Source organism: Hydra vulgaris, chromosome 13 (assembly GCF_038396675.1).
Source record: "Hydra vulgaris chromosome 13, alternate assembly HydraT2T_AEP".
In the NCBI taxonomy this organism is placed as follows: domain Eukaryota; kingdom Metazoa; phylum Cnidaria; class Hydrozoa; order Anthoathecata; family Hydridae; genus Hydra; species Hydra vulgaris.
Window position 1 is genome coordinate 47,225,563 of NC_088932.1, and position 14,438 is coordinate 47,240,000.

The following is a 14,438-nucleotide window of genomic DNA, read 5'->3' on the forward strand; positions in this document are numbered from 1 at the left end:
AAAGGAGAAAAAAAAAAAATGGTTCGGTTTTACAAAGTTAGAGTTATCCGAGGTTCAACATTACAGGGGAATTTTGATAGTAATCAATTAGATGATTTCAAGGAATCAAATGAAACGTTCAAGGAACCAAATGAAACGATATAACGTTCGTGGTTATTGTAACGCGCGGGCGTGTTTTTGCAAGTTGAAAATTTACAAAGAAAAAAAAAAAAAAAAAAAAAAAAAAAAGTAATAACAACTTAGGACAAAAAATTGTTTTTTATATATATATTAACAAACAGTTCGAGATAACAAAAATTCGAGTTAACCGGTGTTTAACTTACCGGTATGTAACTGTAATAGTTGTGCAAAGTTTCAAACAAAGGTTTAAAAGCGTACATTTTGTTTGTTTAAAATTGATTTTATCAATTGATCAGTTTTACTTTTTTTATAAATAATGTTCATATAAAACGGAATCGCTTCTTTATTGATTTTCAAAAATCCGCAATCTTTTATACCTTACAAAAAACTTTCAAAGTGCAACGCAAAAAGTTGCAAAACACATTTTGCCGAAAAACATTTTATGCGAGTAAAAATCTCCTAATAGGAAGTAAAAATTTAACTTGAGATCTTTACTGAGTAAAAATTAAGTATTAGATTTTTACTCGGTAAAATAAAACGCGGGAACGTTAAAAAAAAAAACGCGCAGGAGCAAAAAAAAAAAAAAAAAAAAAACGCGGGAGGAAAAATCTCATACTACACCGGTGCAATTGCTGTATGCACCCGTAAGTACGTACACCCAGTAAATACACTTACAGGGTAATACCATATCAAAACAACAAATTGAAATAACCCACTATCTCAGAAATACTTGATTTTTGCCACAAAATGCAGATAATAGTGTCATTAGGAATAATCAAAAATAATTTGGAGCCCATTTCATTATTTTACTTAGGTCGTTAGGAAAGTTCGTTGAACTCCCCTATTAAAAAAAAAAAAGAATAGTTTTTTTAAATATTATTTTATCAAATGTTCAAAATAATGTCCATCGTTATCTATACAAAGTTGCATCCTTTCAAGCCATTTGTCAAACGTTTTTTTATACTCTTCTTTGGGTATACTTTGAAGTAGCTCCGTTATGCGAGTTTTTTGACTTTCAACGTCAGTATCGTCATCAAGATTTTTTTTTATCAAGTCGAATAGCCAATAACCGGATGGAGCTAAGTCTGGTAAGTATGGTGGGAGGCAACACTAAAATGTTAAAGTATACACAGTTACATTGACCATACGTTTACAAAATTTAATAGGTATAGAAGCTTTTGAAGAAAGAAATCAAAAATCATTGCTTAAAGTTATTAGATCTTATATTTGATTAAAAACTATGAAATGCAAACCGGTTTTTTAACAATAATTTTTCAGCAAACATGTCTAGTTTAAGATTATTTGCAGAAAAGGTATTGATCTTTTTATTTTAAATCTTTACAAAAATAGTTTATATATAAATACCTGTAAGAGGCATAAATTATTTCACTGTTTTTTTAATGCACATATTTATTTTAAAATTGTTTTATTTTTGCAATTTTTTTTTGCATTTTTATTTACCGTTTTGGTTATAATCTCCATATAGAGATTATAACTAAAATAATTTCTCACAAAAAAAAATAATTTCTCACATAAGTATTATTATTATTACTCAAATGTTAAAACCAATTGCTCCATTTAATTAATTAAACAAGAAACCAAAAATTCATTTTTATTTTAACTAAATGTTTTATTTAAACTAAATTATTTTAACTAAATTATTTTAACTAAAATTATTCTAACTAAATTTTATTTTAACTAAATAAATGTAATCATAGCTATGATTACACTTATTTAGTTTAAACTAAAAATGAATTTCTGGTTTCTTCTTTAATTAATTAAATGGAGCAATTGGTTCTAATATTTGAGTTTTGATTATAATACTCATATGAGAAATTATTATTTATCTAATGTTGGTTTTAGAAAAATAAAATATTGAAATGAAATATTTTTATAATGGCTGGAACATCACAATGTTCAGTTGGATTGATTCTAAAATCAAATTGTCACAAGTTAACGTTTACAAACCACATTTGAATAAACTTTTTTCAAGATTTAGCCCCAGATGAGCAAAATTTAGTCTCACTGAGGACTGGTGTTTCTCCTGTTTTGATTATTGAGTTATGTTTTCATCATCAAAAGTTCTATCTTGAGAAGTTCCTGGTGTTTCAGAATAAATGCTGTGATCCGCTGTTAGGATCAGTAAAGCCTAGTAAAGGTTAGTAAAGCTTGTCATAACGTTTTTTATAAATGCTACTTTGTCATAATTTTAAGTTCTTTATGTTTATTAATACTAGGCACATTTTATTTTATTAAGTTATATTTTTTAATTTAGCATCTCTCAGAGAAGTCACGTTAAAAACCATATCTTTAAACAACAGGTTCAATAATGTACCTGGTCAAAAAATTTGTACAAATTGCTTAGTCAAATTGAAAGCTTTCCACTGAAATTAATACTGATAACATTGATATTGCTGAAGATTACATAAACGAAAGTATAAATAAAGAAACTGTATTTAACGTTCAACAAGAAGCTGATATAAATAAAAACAGACAAGAACTTTCTGATTGTCTCAGAATAATTTGCGTGTCACCAGTCAAGCTTCATGGAAAGCCATTTGCGAATCATGAATTGGGGAAAAAAAAATGAAACTATTACCACAGTTTATAAAGAAAAGTTATCAAGTTCTTTAAAAATTCCATTGACAGAAGTTGAAGTTTTCGATAATGAATATATTCTTGATTTAAAAAAAAAAGTTGTTCAGTGCGAAAAAATGTTAGCTTTGATAAAAGATAAACTTGAAAAATGCTGTTCATTTAGGGACAAAATTCAAGTATTGACTTTGTGCCCACAAGAATGGTCAATTGAAGCAGCTAGTGAGTATTTTAGTGTTTCAAAGTATCTAATAATAAAATCTAAATCTTTAGTAAAGAAGGAAGGAGTTTTTGCAGTTCCACAAATTAAGTGAGGTAAAATGCTGCCTGATCAAATAATTACTTTAGTGAAAAATTTTTATGAAGATGGTGAAAACTCTTGCCAGATGCCTGATCAAAAGGATTTTGTAAGTGTTAGTTGGAAAGTCCATATGCAAAAGGAAGTACTTTTATCAAGCTTAAAATAGATATTTGTCTCATTTAAAATTCTATATCCACATGTAAAGTTAGGTTTTTTCAAGTTTTGTGTTTTAAGACCTAAATGGTGTGTTTTGTCCAACTCATCAGGAACCCATTCTGTGTGCGTTTGTATCTACCATCAAAACATGAAGTTAATTCTCCTACCCATTAAAATTGATTACCATGAACTTTATAAATTTATTGTTTATGATATGTAAAACAAAGAATGCATGTTACATCGATGTACACAATGTCCAAAAAATACATCTAAATTAGAAGAAAAGCTATTCGAACTAATAAGCCAGTTTGAGGAAGAAGATACTATCGAATTTAACCAATGGCCCAGCTAGCACACATACATTGGGCCAACGTTGGCACAACGTCGGAAGCGTTGGTTTATTTTATCACTCAAGTGATAACGTAGAACCAAAGTCGGGCCAACGTCGGAATACGACTGAATTTTTGCTTTTTTGAATACGTTCAGTGTGTTACAGGTTTTAGCGGTGAAAAAAATTTCGGCCATTCTTAATAAAATCCCGTTTTTAGTTAGCTGTGGGTTATGCAAAGAAGTTGTAAAGAAATTATTCTAAAACAAACAGATTAAATCACGAGAAGAAGTGGTCGTTATAGAACTCGGAAAGGTTGAATCACGAAAAAAAAAATGGTATAAAAAGAATCAATAAAGACTGAAGCACGAGAAAAAGTAGTCGTTAAAGAACTCAGAAAGGTTGAACCACGAGAAGAAGTGGTATTGAAAGAATCAAAAAAGATTGAATCACGCGAAGAAGTGGTGTTTAAAAAAAATCCCCTTTGTTAGAATCCAGTTGGCTAGAGAGATACAGGTATTTATTTTCATTTTTGTGTTTATTTAGCTTTAAACTAGTAGTTTACTAATTATGTAGCTGCATAATTTGTAAATAAACTTGTCTATATTACATTAAAGATAGTAGAATTTTTAAATTTTATATTAAGAATTTGAGTACCCCATTTATTATCATGGCCTGAACGAAGTTTGTGCTGCTTCACCAAATTCTCCTCAGAGCAGCACTGATTGCAGGAGAATCTACAAAATTGTGCAAAAAGGCTTCTATTAGGCTACCATATCATGCATTAAGACTTCATTTTATGCTCTTACGTTTTTATTTTATTCAAAAGATATATATTTCTTAATTAAAATTGAATTGAATTGATGAATCAATATTTGGGCTAATCAATATTGAAAGTAAATTTCTTAATGTTCTTAAAAACTTTAAGTAATTTACTGTATTTATATATTTATAATAAGATGTAAAACTGGTAAAGATGTGAAATGCTAGAATGTTATAATAATAACAATAAAAATAATAATAATTTTTTTTTTTGCTGTACACATACAATGTGGTGAATCTAACATCTGTAAATGTTAAACTTTGACGGCTTTTGGAAAAGTGCTTATTTTTTATTTTTCATTTTTTCATTATTTTTTTTTATTTTCTTTTGTTTGTTTTTGAAACGATCAAATTTGTTTTTGAAGACATTCACATTATCAGAGTTGATTATCTCTCCTGTTTAATTATTCCAATTGTTCACTGTTCTGTTTGTGTAGAAGTTAAATCTGGTAGAATGCGGTAGAATGTGTGAATTGCTTTTGCATTTTCTGAGTATGACCTTTTGTTATTGCATATTTAATTATTTTAGGAGGATGATTCCATTTAACTTTATCCATATTTTTACTTATTTTATAAAATCAAATCAAATCCCCTCTTGCTCTTCTAATTTTTAAAGTAGTCAAGTTTTTTTGTAGTAACAATGATTAATAATATTATGCTACTAATATTATACGTTATAATTTAACTGATAATTGTTTAGAAGGCTGCTTCCTTTGCAACAAACAGAAGAAGAGTGAAAATGAAAGTGATCTGGATAGCAATCCTGATGAAAAAGGTATTATCACATCTTTAGCTGAGTGGTGTGTTAATTTTAAAATTTCTTTGGTAGCTGTTGGAGCACTTCTTTTGTTACTAAGACCGTACTTTCCGTGCTTACCATTTTTTTACTTTTTTTAAAATTATAATATATTATATAACTTCTTGTCTCTGTATAGTATGTTTCTTTCGTATGTTTTGATTTTTCATTGTTTCATTCTTATTTACTAACACGTGTCATTATTTACTGAATGAAACTTTAGTTTAATTTTTTTTCAGTTACGTCTAGTGAAGCATTTGTTTTGTAATTCGTCATTTGTTACCATATTCCTCTTTAACAGCTGTTAAAGAGGGATATGGTAATGTATTTTATATGCATTTGCAGCATTTTAATGGTGATTGGAATTCATATATTATTTGTATATGAGAATTTTGAAGCATATTACTTCTAGTTTTTGCAGTAAAATACTGATACTATTTTAATAGTTTTCAATAATTTTTTGTTTAGATGTGGTATCAAAAAATGAAAGCGAAATATCAACAAATGTAGTAATTATTTAAAAAAAATTTATTTTGTCGCCATGTTTTTGCAGGTAATATATCAAAAAAAATATTTTATGTTCTTATTTATGGACATTTTATTTGTATATTGTGCTTATATTTAACATATGTTTGTTATTAACTATTTTATTACTTAAATATATATTTTATATTTAATGTGTGTGTGTCTATATATATGTATATATATATACATATATGTATATATATATGTATATACATATATGTATATATATATGTATATATATATATATATATATATGTATATACATATATGTATATACATATATGTATATATATATATACATATATATATATATATATATATATACATACATACATACATACATACATACATACATACATACATACATACATACATACATACATACATACATACTCTCCTCCCCCTCCAGATTTCTGAACAGTCTTTATTGACGAAACTTTGTGTAAAAAAATAAAAACTGATAAGTGTTTGGTAAAAATATATATAAACACAAAAATATATGAATACCTATAATTTCAGCAGTAGTTATGGCAACGCCTAAAGCTCATCAAACGAAAGATGCAAATTCAAAGATTTCTACCAAATTTTATAACGAGGAGCATTCGAACGTTGTTGTTAGTCTCAAGAGAAGTAAAGATGCAAGATTTGTAAAGATGCTTAGCAGTCGAGAAGAACATTATTTTGTTAGAACATGTGTACAAATATTTTGACATAATTATATTGTTTATTACAACAAATATTAATTTTCTCTAAGTATTTGTGTAATTTAAATTGGTTCATTAATCAATGTTTTATTTTCGTTCATCAGCGTCAAATTTTATTCAAACTTATTTGGACATTACATTTTGTTCAACATTACAAAGAAATAGTTACGCTTTATTTAAAGAAATAGTTACCCTTAAGTTGAAAAAAGTTACACTTAAGTCAAATAAATAGTTTTAATTGGATTGCAAAAGCTTTCTTTTTGATTGAAAAGATGAGCACACTTTTTGAATCAAAATCAAAGTTTTTGCAAACAAGTTAAACTAATATTATTTAAGTTATACGTTGGACCTACGTCAGCATGCGACGCTCGCCTAACGTCGAAATCCGACGTTGGGCCAACGTTAGCCCAATGGTTGGTTGCGATGTCGCGCCGACTATCAAATCCACGTTGGCTCGATGTCGGTTGCCGACCATCGGCCAACGAATTTTTCGACGTTGATCCGACCTTGGGCCAACGCCTATGTGCTATCTGGGGGGTTACTACTGATAGATCAAATTTAGTTATACAGCTTGTAAGCATACCAGATTATGTAAATATGGTGATGGAAAAACAAATCAAGCTAACAGCGTATTTGTATATTTCTAGATGCCAATCTGAATATTTAAAAAATCTTAAGAGATTTTTTAAATATTCAGATTATTTAAGTTCTAGGAGATTTTGCAGAAAACTATAGTTTTGTTGTGCAGGATGAAGTACAAGGTTTCCATTGGAATAATCTTCAGTGCACACTTCATCTAGTAGTTGTATACTATAAAGAAAATCAAGTGTTGCATTCCATTTCATTTTGCATTATATCAAATGATAAAAATCATGATGTACCAATGGTTTATGAGGTACAAAAATCAATTATCAATAACCTGAAACAAAAGATACCCAGCATTGTAAACTTGATCTACTTTTCTCATGGCTGTTCATCTCAATATAAAAACTGCACTAATATTTTTAACCTATAAACCAGACTTTGAAATAGATGCAAAATGGGTTTTCTTTGCAACCAGTCATGAAAAGCAACCTTGTGATGGTATTGGAGGAACAGTTAAACGGCTTGTAGCTAATGCTAGTTTGCAGAGAGTTTTTACAAATCAAATATTAAACTCACATAATATGTTTACATATTGCACTAACAACATCAAAGGTATAAACTTTATTTTTATTTCACGTGAAAGTTTAGTAGAAACAAGATTATTACAATCTGAACGATTTAAAAATGTAAAAACAATACCAGAAACAAGAGACTTTCATGAATTCATTCCTGTATGTCAAAATGAATTAAGATGAAACACTGCAGTGATAACACTATGCCTAGTTTATAGTTTAAAATGCCAAGTTTAAAAATTGTGAGATTGCAAGGTGATGTGCAAAGTTGATGTGGAATTTAAATTTATGCACCAACATGACCCTTGAATCTTAAAAGATATTTGCTTGCTTCTTTTTACCAATTATTATGTAGAATCGACAGTTTGCGTATGTCTATGATATGTATATGACAATATTTTGCATTTGTTAAAAATAATTACCTAATTTTGTTTTGTTTTACCGTTCAAAGAAAACAAAGGAAAATTTGAAGTACAATAATTTGTATAAAAATTTGTCAATTCACAAAAACATGCAATTCAAAGAAACGTGTTTTGATATTTATTGAGCTTATTTATGGACATGCATGTCATGGATATTGCAGTTTTACACCTAAGTGAAAATACCTCTTATTTTTTGACTAGCTCTGAGTGAAAATACCTGTTTTTAATATTTAAATATTTTTAATTGATTTTATTAAATATGCATAGTGTAGTTTTACACATAAGTAAGAACTCTTATTTTCTGGTTGTGCCTAAACATAAATACCTATCAATCTTCTGTCTCAATCTCAATATACTTTCAATCAAAAATAAAAATTAAATTTTTTAGATTAGTAAGTCAAAAAACAGCTCAGTTTTTTTTTTTTAAAGATATTTATATAAACTTAGAATATGAAGTTTGGAAATATATAGGTCATAATCTTTTCTGTAATTCTTCTTATAGTAAGCATGTTTACCTTAAAATTTTATTAAAAACGCCGATTTACTCTTATTGATTTATTAATAAATATAAAATATTATTATTTCTTAGTATAATTTTATGCTTTAGCATCTAATAATATGTGGAAAGTTTCAATTGATTAAATAATATAGTTAAGGTAACAACGTATGTATCGACATTTACTTGTTACTAAGGACGTTGCTAGGGGAGCATGATAAGTAAAAATGTTACTAAGTTTTGAATTTCAAACGAGCATAACTTCTAAAATATTCCGATTAGTTTAAAACGACTTTGGGGAATTCTTTCTAGCGTAGTTAAGTATCTTTGTTGCAAAAGTTAAGTCATTTAGAGATAGTGGGTTATTTTTTTGAATTTTTGTTGTCGTTTTGACACGGAATTACCCTATATTTATATACCTGGGCAAACCGTAAGCATATTTTGAAGCCCTATATTTTGAGCCTCAGAATAGGCAAAAATATGAGCAATCTGATTCGCTGATTTTGAAAGGGAGGCAAGTGCGTCTGTCGAAAATATAATTAAAATCAAAACAACCAAATTTTGGAATAAATTTCAAAGTAAAGTTAATCAATACACGTCTCGTGTTACTAACAACACAGGAAATTCAATTTATTTTATTACTCTTCAAAGTATTTAAAAGGTATCAAAATCTATTTGTACAAGAGAATTTTCACTAATAAAAATCTCAAAGTTTCAATAAAGTTTATCTTGGTGATGGAGATTTTATCTGTTGTTAATTTAAAGAAATGTAAGAAAATGTATGTGTTGAAGTAAATTCGAAACGATCTACAGATTTGTTTCTCGAAAAATATGTCATTGGCCTTGAAGCATAATCAAATACAAAGTTTATAAACAGTTGTACGAGACTAATGGTGAAGTACTTTTGCATACAAAAATTATATGCAGTTTTACTAGACTACTGGTGAAGAACTTTATTTATAAATTGATTTATATGTTAATTACAATTATAACATTAGAGTTTTTAAATTAAAAGCAAAAAAAAGTATTGAAGTCAAATAAGTTAACCAAATAAAAGTGGATTATGGCATCAAAAAAATGCAAATGGTTGTGGCATTATTTTTATTGTAAAAATTAAAAAAAAAAAGATTAATAAAAAAACAAGCTAAGTGGTTAAAATTAAACGTTTTAATGAGAAAAAAGGAAAGTAGAAAAAACAATAAAATCATCACCAAAAAAAAAAAAAAAAATTTTGCAAGATTTCTAAATGTGTTTCTTGTCAAATGTAATTTCCATGGTCTATATAGCATGCTCGATACAAACTTTATATGCAGTTGACTACTGGTAAAGTACTTAAAGTATGCAAAGTGTAAATTTTAAACTGAGGCAGAGGTTGTACTAAGCTTGTTACTGCATCTTTATACCAACTTGTTAATTATTAAGTGTTTAACATTTAAGTTTTTGGAAAAAGAAAATTTTTACAGATGTTTTGCAAAACTAGCTTACATGTTCCATATAAATCTACAAACTCTTAAGAAGTTGCTGTTTAACCTAATGTTTAAGAAGACTGATAAGGAGTACGTCAATATTTTATAAGCTTTATTACAAGCTAGCAAAGAGTATTGAAGTCAAAAAGTGTCACCAAATAAAGGTGAATTATGGCAATTATTGTAATAAACTTTTCAAAAAAAATTTATTAATATTACTTCAAAATAAAACATTACACATCTCTATTTTAATATTATTATACAAGAGGTATTCACAGAAATTTAAAAAAAGCACACTTGTTTTTATTGGTTATACCAAAAATTACATAATGAAACTATTTATAAAATTTGGAAATATGGAATACATTTTATATAAGTTTTTTTCATTTTTCTAGAGCAGACATTTTTTTTTCATCAGGAGTATATAATGTAAAATAAATTTTCAGCATTATAGATATAAAATTTATCAAAGTTTGTTGCTTTATTTAATATTATTTACCGTCAGTTGCTATTAAAGGGTAAGCACTTTTTAACAATTATAGAATACAATAACCAATACTTTGTCTAGTTTAAAAGCTATATATCAACAAACATGTGCTTTACATTTTAAATTGAAATAAACAACAGCATAAACTTGTATCTTTGTAATTTTTCTTTACCTTTTCTAACTTTTCTTACTACTCTATGTTTTTCATAAAGGTGTAGTAAGTTGAGAGTTATTGCTTTTGGTAATCAGTTTACTAATCAAAACACACTTGTGGACATCAGGTTAAAGATTTTTTTCATAGCTTATTATGATACAATGGTTTGTAATCTTTTATTACTATATATTACCTAAGGCAATCTAAATAAGTTCTTGCTTACAGTTGCTTTTAATTTGAGAGTGTTATTATATTCTCAAACTTAAAATGTTTTAGTGATGTATATAATTTATATATGGGAGTAATAAGTGTGAAGTTCTGAAAAGAAATTAGGTAATTTTATCCCAATTTTTTTTCTTGCTAAATGATAGGATTAATGGGAACTTATTTTGAACAAAATTATACCAAGTTAATAATATTCTATTGATGTTAGTAGGTAAACTTTAAAACTGTTTTGAAAAATCTATCGTATGAGAATCACAGTATAGTCAAGTTTTACCATCTGATTTATGGTTTTTTACAATGCTTGTCTTAAAAAATTTTAAATCTTTAATTTTAAGATATGATTTTGAAAATCATGGATGTTTTGAGTTAGGAAGTTTTGTAAAAGTAAAAGTACTATGTTGTACAAAGTCGGATAGAAAAAACATACTTTTTTCGAATTATTATTTGGTTTTTTGTGCAATTACTCGTTTCACTTTCATTATTCAATACGTTTTTTGACATTATTTGGATTAAAACATATGCGCAATAGCCTCTCTTTCAAAATCAGCGAATCAGATTGCGCATATCTCTGCCAATTTTTAGCCTATAGAAGAAGGTTTCAAATATGCAAATCGGAACCGTTAAGGAATTGGCTTCTCGGAAATAATGCAAAAAACCTGAAATGTTTTCAAAAATCGATTAAGTAAGTCTAAAACTGTGACTTCCAGTTGTGTAATATCTGGCAATAGTGAAACTTCTGCTGTATCTTCCACTAAGTCTGCTAATTTATCAAATGGTAATAATTCGATTGAAAATAATAAACAAATTAATATGTCTTCAGAACAGAATATAAGCAAAAATAAATCTTCTGAAATGGATCTTAGCAAATGTGAATCTACTAAACAGGGTACAAATACACTTCTTCATTCTGACTCTTCTGGGCTGTGTAACAGTTTTCAAAAAGTACATATAGCCTACTGTAAAGTGCGAATTGCTGCTTTATTTTACTTTCACAAAGGAAAAAAATTAAAAGTTGAAGAGTTAAAATTATTTTATAAAGAAATGTTTAGAGAAAATTTTTTTAAGGATAATGTTTTAAAGTATTTTTTTTTAAAAGTAAATTCTGATATACAGCTCTCAGAGCTCTTTATTCAACAATTTTGTGGTGATTTTTTAAAGTTATCTAAAAAAGCTAGTACATTAACTGTTGAAGTTATAGAAACCAAGGATGTTAGTTTTCTGTATATAACCTTAATGAATGAGTTGATAGGCTTACTTGAAAAACTGGATCTTCCTTATAATTATCCACTGCAAACAGAGTTGACTTTGCTAGGAAATGTTACAAGAGATGTAGATGTTTATCGAGTTGGTGATAAAAATGGGTACTTTCATTCTATGCTCTCTTTTGGTGTACCACATTGCAGAGCTTTGTCTGGTAGAGAAAGACCGACTTTAGATGAAATCGATCAAAAGGTCTTACAAATTCAAAATAAGATTTGCAGAAGAAATGATTTGGTCAAAGTTGCTGAAATTGTGAAAGAACTTTGTGTTTTTTATAACGTTTCCTGTGTTGCAGATTTATCTCCATTTGAAAGCAGAAAAATAAGACAAGAAACTGATATTCCCGCTATAAATGATATCATTAGACTACAAGGAAAGGTAAAATTAATTTTTTGACTTGTGATTTTTTTTTCATCAAAGGAAATGAAATATGTCACTTAATAAAAAATCAGTGCTGAAAATAACTGCTGATCAACAATCAATTATTGTCTATTTTTAGAAAAAATGTGTTTTGATCTCTTTATATCAATTCTGGCCTATCAGATTTAATTGGCAAGAATTGCAAACTAAACTAAAAATTTGAATACATTGAAAAACAGAAAGTTGGAGTTGTTTATTTACCAACTAAATGTTTCTGATTATTAGAATAAAAATAGTTTTAAGTAAAATAAATATAGCCATTATAAGAATAAAAAAATAAAATAATAATATTTTCTTTTGGTTACTCTTAGATACTTAGCTACTTAATTGACGAGAGGAGACATTTATTAATTGTTGGTTATTTTCCCCACCCGCCATACATCGAAACTAAAAAATAATCAATATATATATATATATATATATATATATATATATATATATATATATATATATATATATATATATATACATATATATATATATATATATATATATATATATATATATAGGTCTATAGTTTGTTGTCTTTGGGAAGAGCGGATGGAAAAAAGTGATTCTTACGCCAACATATACATCACTTTTAATTACTTTTGACTTTCGTCCAAAATTTGCGTGTTGGACGAAAGTAAAAACCATTAATTTAATTACAAATAAATTGTTTTTTAAAAAAACCACAAAAACGCAAATTTAATTGACCAGAATGTTTTTAAAAACATTCTGAATGTTTTTAACAATATAAACAATGTTTTTATTTTTTTTAATAAAATGTTTTTATTTTTAATTTTGTTAACAAAATGTTTTTATTTTAAATTTTTTTTACTGTAAATCATGCGCGAAGTGTTGCTACATCGACTATCTTATAGCCTGACTCGCAAGGGAGTGCTGCTACATCGACTGACAAATAGCCTGACTCGCAAGGGAGTGCTGCTACATTGACTGACAATTAGCCTGACCCGCATGGGAGTGCTGCTACATCTACTATCTTTTAGCCTGACCCGCAAGGGAGTGCTGCTACATCGACTGAGGGTTTGGTTGGGGCAGGCAGTCTATCAATTAATAAAAAAAAAATTCCAGTCTTGCATTTTAATTTTTATTTTTTGTCAGCAAAATATGGAAAAAACTTTCGGACAACGTATAAGGGTTCTATATATATATATATATATATATATATATTATATATATATATATATATATATATATATATATATATATATATATATATATATATATATATATATATATATATGTATATATATATATATATATATATGTATATATATATATGTATATATGTATATATATATATGTATATATATATATATATATATATATATATATATATATATATATATATATATATATATATATGCAACCCGTAGATGTTGTCCGAAAGTTTTTTCCATATTTCGTTGACAAAAAGTAAAAATTAAAATGCAAGACCGGAATTATTTTTTTTTATTAATTGATAGGCTGCCTGCCCCAACCCTCAGTCGATATAGCAACACTCCCTTGCGGGTCAGGCTAAAAGATAGTAGATGTAGCAGCACTCCCTTGCGGGTCAGGCTATTAGTCAGTCGATGTAGCAGCTCTCCCTTGCGAGTCAGGCTATTTGTCAGTCGATGTAGCAGCACTCCCTTGCGAGTCAGGCTATAAGATAGTCGATGTAACAACACTCCGCGCATGATTTACAGTAAAAAAAATAAAAATAAAAACATTTTATTAAAAAAATTAAAAATAAAAACAGTTTATTAAAAAAAAATAAAAATAAAAACATTGTTTATATTGTTAAAAACATACAGAATGTTTTTAAAACATTCTGGTCAATTAAATTTGCGTTTTTGTGGTTTTTTTTAAAAACGATTTATTTGTAATTAAATTAATAGTTTTTACTTTGGTCCAACACGCAAATGTTGGACGAAAGTCAAAAGTATTTAAAAGTGACGTATGTGTTGGCGTAAGAATCACTTTTTTCCTTCCGCTCTTCCCAAAGACAACAAACTATAG

At 27.5% G+C, this 14,438-nt stretch overlaps 1 protein-coding gene and 1 non-coding gene across 3 annotated transcripts in view; both read left to right on the plus strand.

The window, feature by feature from the left end:
• The first annotated feature begins 1,987 nt into the window (after positions 1-1,987).
• Positions 1,988-6,380, plus strand: LOC136072295 (uncharacterized). Of its 2 annotated transcripts, XR_010642922.1 has the most exons (4): positions 1,988-2,278; positions 2,396-4,016; positions 5,023-5,097; positions 6,163-6,380. It is a non-coding gene; the product is annotated as an uncharacterized LOC136072295 (transcript). The 2 variants fall into 2 exon arrangements; XR_010642921.1 differs by lacking the exon at positions 6,163-6,380 and having other exon boundaries at positions 5,023-5,341.
• Positions 6,381-11,286: 4,906 nt separating this feature from the next.
• LOC100211694 (uncharacterized) overlaps positions 11,287-14,438 on the plus strand; it is a 127,018-nt gene continuing 123,866 nt past the window's right edge. The window contains exon 1 of the mRNA XM_065816387.1: positions 11,287-12,392. Coding sequence (XP_065672459.1) covers positions 11,565-12,392 — 828 coding nt within the window. The 5' untranslated portion in view covers positions 11,287-11,564. The remainder of the gene's footprint in view (positions 12,393-14,438) is intronic.